This window comes from Seriola aureovittata, chromosome 14 (genome assembly GCF_021018895.1).
Source record: "Seriola aureovittata isolate HTS-2021-v1 ecotype China chromosome 14, ASM2101889v1, whole genome shotgun sequence".
In the NCBI taxonomy this organism is placed as follows: domain Eukaryota; kingdom Metazoa; phylum Chordata; class Actinopteri; order Carangiformes; family Carangidae; genus Seriola; species Seriola aureovittata.
Genome location: NC_079377.1, coordinates 19,338,530 through 19,344,488, shown reverse-complemented (window position 1 = coordinate 19,344,488; position 5,959 = coordinate 19,338,530). Strand labels below are relative to the sequence as shown.

General features: G+C 43.1%; 1 protein-coding gene across 1 annotated transcript; it reads left to right on the top strand.

The window, feature by feature from the left end:
- The first annotated feature begins 256 nt into the window (after positions 1 to 256).
- six2a (SIX homeobox 2a) lies at positions 257 to 3,632 on the top strand. Its single transcript, XM_056395883.1, has 2 exons — positions 257 to 1,145; positions 2,699 to 3,632. The coding sequence occupies exons 1-2, from the start codon at positions 586 to 588 to the stop codon at positions 3,009 to 3,011; spliced, it is 873 nt and encodes a 290-aa protein (XP_056251858.1). The 5' UTR covers positions 257 to 585; the 3' UTR covers positions 3,012 to 3,632.
- Positions 3,633 to 5,959: the final 2,327 nt, after the last annotated feature.

Sequence of the window (5,959 nt, the reverse complement as noted above, 5' to 3'; positions counted from 1 at the left end):
AAAAAACTGTTTTAACGAAAAATCTGAGCAATATTTCTATTGGTAGGCGGGCTGCTCGTGAAGGGAACAATCGGGTTGACTTTGCCAGGGAGCCACCTCAAAGCATATCAGGTTACTTTGAGTGACAGCGTAACCATGGCAAATAATTTGACTAAGGCTATTGTCTTATCCTCACCATCCCCGGGTCAAATAACCGACCAATCAGAGTTCATATAATCGCTTCTCTTGCCAGCTTAGAATAATATTATTAAAACGAGCCAGCGAGCCCGGTCTCCGGGAGTAGGTTATGTTGAAACGGCAAAGAAAAGGTGGAGGAGGACGGTGGAAGGAGTAGCAACTTTCTCTCTTTCTCACCAACTTTATGAGGAGTTGTCGCCTGGGGTTTTGCATGGCTGAATGGACTTGAGTTTATTCCTCAGTACGCAGTTGGATATTACCTCACCGTGGTCAGTTGAAGTTTTAGTCTGATCTTTTGGGGACCTTTTTGTCGCTTATGGACTTAATTCGTTTTGATTTCATGTGAGACTGAGAGGAGAGACGTGGAAGTAAGGCACAATATAATCTGTATTGGTTTACGTTGTCGCCATGTCCATGCTTCCGACGTTTGGTTTTACGCAGGAACAAGTGGCGTGTGTCTGCGAAGTCCTCCAACAAGGGGGGAACATCGAGCGGCTGGGACGCTTCCTCTGGTCCCTCCCGGCGTGCGAACACCTCCACAAAAATGAGAGCGTCCTCAAAGCGAAAGCCGTAGTCGCTTTCCACCGGGGGAACTTCCGAGAGCTCTACAAGATTCTGGAGAGCCACCAGTTTTCGCCGCACAACCACCCGAAGCTGCAGCAGCTGTGGCTCAAAGCGCACTACATCGAGGCAGAGAAGCTGAGAGGCCGCCCGCTCGGCGCCGTGGGGAAGTACCGCGTCAGGAGAAAGTTCCCCCTGCCCCGCTCTATCTGGGACGGAGAAGAGACGAGCTACTGCTTCAAGGAGAAGAGCCGGAGCGTCCTCCGAGAGTGGTACACCCACAATCCGTATCCATCTCCGCGGGAGAAAAGAGAGCTGGCCGAGGCCACGGGACTCACCACCACGCAGGTCAGCAACTGGTTCAAAAACCGACGGCAGAGAGACCGAGCAGCGGAGGCAAAGGAAAGGTAAGAGCAAACATTTCAACATTTCTCAGACCAGTTTAATCTTGTTCTTTTTTATTATTATGACATCAAGCAAAAAGAGCCAGAAGTCTTATTTAATACAAAAATTTTGCTGAGTCACAAACAAACACTGTGCGCTTGTGTGCAATATAATTTCTGGCATTTTATGGCTTTGACCAAGTAATAATATATTTTCAGTTCTTGACTAATCGCCTCAGTTCTCCCCAGGCGTCTGTGTATCTGTTGTGGCAAATAATATTAGAAGCAGCTACTTTCTCAGACTTTCATCTTTATAAACTTGTGATAATTGTGCAGGCCGTGCGTAAAAGTTCAACTGCAGAAAATTAAAGGCTTGTTGTCGGGTAAATTACAAGGTTATAAAAGCTGCATTTACCCCACTTTTATGTTTTAGTAATCACACTTATTATAACATGAAATTTGACTTTCACGTTAAGATCAGACGAGGAATACTTCAACCCTCCAGATACTGCAGAGAGTAGATATGGAGGGAAAACATCTCAGTACACGTTTAAAGGTTGTTTTGGGGTGTATTTGGTGCGGCCGGCTGTGTGTCCTCCATATCAGCCCGGCTGACATTTCTTTCGGAGTCGTTTGTACATTTCAAAGTTTGGAAATTACACAGGCAGGCGCTCAGAGAGTCTGGGAGACGTGTTTTAGTCAGGTGTTCGCCGGGTTGGTGTCTTCTTTCACCCTCTGGCCACTAATTCGGGCTGAAAGCTCCACGTAAATCATGTCCTCCCACTCAGAAAAGCCTTACTCACCACTGCAAACATACGAACTATACCGTGCGCAACGTACACACGTTTTGCAATAATTAGACCTGTCATTTATGCAGCCGTCTAAAGCCCCTCTCACCCACTGTGATAGGCGTCTTTACCCACAAGTCCCTCTGGTTTGATTCATTTGCCATAAACGCAAATTATTAATGCAGACTCAACAGACTAATAGATTAATTGTTTTCAGTCACAGGTCACCATTACGGCCATTTACTGTAACTCTGTGCACCGCTGTGGTTAACTGAGCGATAGCCTCTAATTATTTCAATGACTTCCTAATTGTTTGCACCTTGGTACACTTGCGCATGAATGCGTCACTGATTGATGCATTAATAAATCAGTAGACTAAGCATTTATACTTTAATGAGGCTTATTGTGGTTATTGTAAATATGGCGCACGCTAATTAACATCCCAGTGCACACAGTAGCATGGATAACACTATTTTTGCTGTGCGTGCGTGCGTGTGTGTGTGTGTGTGTGTGTGTGTGTGTGTGTGTGTGTACGTCTGTTACGGTTTTTTTTCAAACAATGTTAACTTATTATTTGTTTACTTACAGTTTCACTCACTTTTAGCTTGTAGTTTTTATTGAGTGTTATTCATCTGGACTCTAGCTAGTTTTAAAAAGTGTCACAACTTGATCACATTGCTTAGACATTCTCCTTCCTTACTGTAGTTAGCGTGTGCGTGCGTGCGTGCGTGTACATCAGTTTGTCTGCACTGTGACCAGACTAACATGTGATTGTGTTTCTGTTCGCAGAGAAAACAACGAGAACTCCAACAGCAATAGTCACAACCCATTGACTTCTTCCATGAATGGAAATAAAACTCTATTGGGGAGCTCGGATGACGATAAAACACCCTCGGGGACACCGGATCACACGTCTCCGAGCCCGGCTCTGCTCCTCGGCTCAAACACCGGTTTACCGTCCCTGCACGGCCTCGCGCCCCCTCCGGGACCCAGTGCCATCCCGGTACCGAGCGGTGCAGACTCGGTGCACCATCACCACTCATTGCACCATGACACCATACTGAACCCTATGTCTTCTAATCTAGTGGACCTTGGCTCTTAAAAAAAACGGCACCGAGGGGACAGAGAGTACCGTTTTGTTTTGTTTTGTTTTTTGGAAAAGTAATTTTCAAGGTGGCGTGAGACGAGCTTTGAGCACTTGCAAGGTACAAGGCAGACAGACTGGGACACTGCGAAAACAGCCACCGTAACAAATCATTTAGTCTCATTTTCAACCTTTAAACTCTTTTTAAGCAAGAGGGAAAACCATGCGAGTGAACGCAGCACCTCCACCTCTCCCCAGATTAAACTTCATCTTGTTTCCAGGATTTTCTAGAAACAAGTGTCAAAGCAGAGCACTTAAGATATTTTCAAAATATAGACCAACTTATAACAGTCGCCATCTTTTTTTTGGCATATTTCTCTTCGATTCTCTCATATTCACTTGAGGACAATATAACGCGAACGGTGAATAGATTTGAGATTATGTGACTTGTTAAGACGGATCATTTTTGCAGTGGTTGGTGCAGATGAAAGGTGAGGTGGATCTAGGTCGTTTTAGAAAAAAAAAGAAAGTAAGAAAGAAAGAAGAAAAAAAGAAAAAAGTATTTTACCGGAATGTAATAACGTAACATGTTATATTGTTGAAAACAATAACAATAAAATGTCTTAATTCTTGTTACAATTACCGTTGTTATTTTAGGGTTTTAGATTTATCAACAGACTCTATAGGCACCGAGTTAAAGGTACACCATCGCCTTTTTGTTTACATAGGGTTTTCCAAGAGAGCCATAAGCAATTAACTTTTATTTTTCGTTTGATTGGGGTGGGGTGGGGGTGATGGGGTATGATCTTCTCAAGTGTCTTATAAGAGCCACTATAAGATGCAATATCTTAATCTCTTGATATTATTATTATTATTATTATTATTTGCATTTTCATTTGGAAAGAGACTGCATGTAAACTTTGCGATAAATGATGAAACATAAAACGATTCACCTATAGTTTCATATACCCTTTACAATAAAAGAAAAAGAACTACATGGATTAAAATCGAGGATTTCTTTGATTCTGAATTATTCTTGACATTTTTCGTTTATAGACTTTATCTCCTCGTTTTTCTATTTTTAAACTGGGTGACACTTTAAAAAAAGATTTAAACAAAGCAAATATTCCCACATTATAAGCGACTAATATCAATCCTTACACCATCTCAGGATGTTTGTTTACTGGATAAAGTGTGTGCATTTTCAAAAGATTCATTTGCACTTTTAATTGAGGATTTTTACTGATTGGGTCTAATTCTATTTTCACTTTGATTGCAGAAATGCAAATATAAAAATATACCCAAACTATAATTTTGAGCTGTGGCGAAGCTGGTTATATTTCATCTTTCTTATGAACCACCAGTTCCTTCATAACGTCAGGGAAATGTATAATCAGATAGCATTACAAAAACTCTGGAGCTCTTAGCCTTTGACACATATGCCTGCTCTAGGAAAGGGGATCTTGTGCTTTATGTGTGGGCAGTCTGCCGGCGTGCACGGGTTGATATCCCGGGATTATAAACCATCTAATCATAAATGCTGCAAGGGAAGTCGTTAAGGTGGATATGACAATCTGTTTCTCCCTATTCCCCCAGTTATTTCCAGGCTTGTGGAGGAAGAAAATACACACCGATGTACTGGCCTTTTTAAATGTAGGGAATATATTTCAGTATTAGTAAATAGATCTGTTCAAGGAGAGTGTTTTAAATACAAGTTGGATTCGTGCGTGTCTGACTTTCATTTTCTTTAAAAGAGGGTTTTTTTTATGATGATCACCGACGTAAGGTCAAAGTTCACCTAAGTCGTGATGTTAAAATGACAAAATGAGAGACAAATCTCGACACTCAGAGCAGTACTTTGTAAAAACAACACCAGTCAAGAGACTGAAGCATGTGGCGTGTGGCCGTTACAGGCAAAGCTGGGCGAAATGTAGACGTGCTTTTCCAACCGGGAACCTTGATGTTCAAGTGATGACACCTTATCTCCCCGCGTTCGGCCGAGGAGAACAAAAGTGCCGTAGTGTTTGGCAGAGAGAGAGAAAAAAAAAAACACAGAACTGGAAACGGGCGTTGAAAGAAGACACTTTGTTTGAACAGCCGTGTAAACCCCCCACCACCACCACCCCCCACCCCGCCTACACCCCCCCCCCCCACCCCACCCCTCCCTCCACCTATTTGGGGAAAACAGCAAATATGCATAATTAGAAACCATAACTCACAATGATGATGACTTTAAAGATGTGTTATGTCAGCATATTAGTTTACTGGATGTTGTTTTGTTTAAATTGGTGAAGGAGGATTTTCTTTTGAAACGTCAAACAACAGCAAAGGAATATTATGGTGGATTAATAAATGACCTTATAGGCCCGGGCGGCTCTAATGGGAGGGTAAATATGAAAAGTGCACGCAAACTGTCTCACCCCTCCTGACTGTGAATGCGAAGGATCAGTCGCACCTTGTTGTGTAGGCTACAGCTCCTGGCGCATGAAGGTCAATTACACATGCAGCTCAAAGCCCACACTTTATAATTAACGAGGACTTCAGTGCATATGGGTCTACTCAAAACAAGCCTATAACAGCGGCTTGTGAGGAGACATAACACGGAATAGTTGGTCTCTCACCAAACCAACTCTGTAACCCCACAAAGAACTGTGATTTTCGTCTCCTCGTACTTTCACTCTCTCTTGTTTCCCATAAGGCTTGAAATGGGAACTTGAACTGGCATTGTGAGTGCGCCATGTGTGCCCAAGGAGGGGGGGGGGGGGAGTGGCTATTAAACGTTTTTTGGGCAGGAGATGTTAGGGAAAATCCGCCAGTGCTGAAGAAAAGGCCTAACAAGGCGCGCTCTGGTTATAAACGCTGGTTGGATTCTGCCAGTCTGTCTTCTGGGAATAATGACCGTCTCAGAAAGCAGCAGAGGAGTCAGGATAAACAGTTAGACAGGTGCGAACTCGTCGTGGTTTCTC

Bases quoted from the DNA above. Each gene is read 5' to 3' on its own strand.
- six2a (XM_056395883.1), top strand. From the start codon at position 586: ATGTCCATGCTTCCGACGTTTGGTTTTACGCAGGAACAAGTGGCGTGT. The intron at 1,146-2,698 runs GTAAGAGCAAAC...TTCTGTTCGCAG, and splicing joins GCAGCGGAGGCAAAGGAAAG to AGAAAACAACGAGAACTCCA.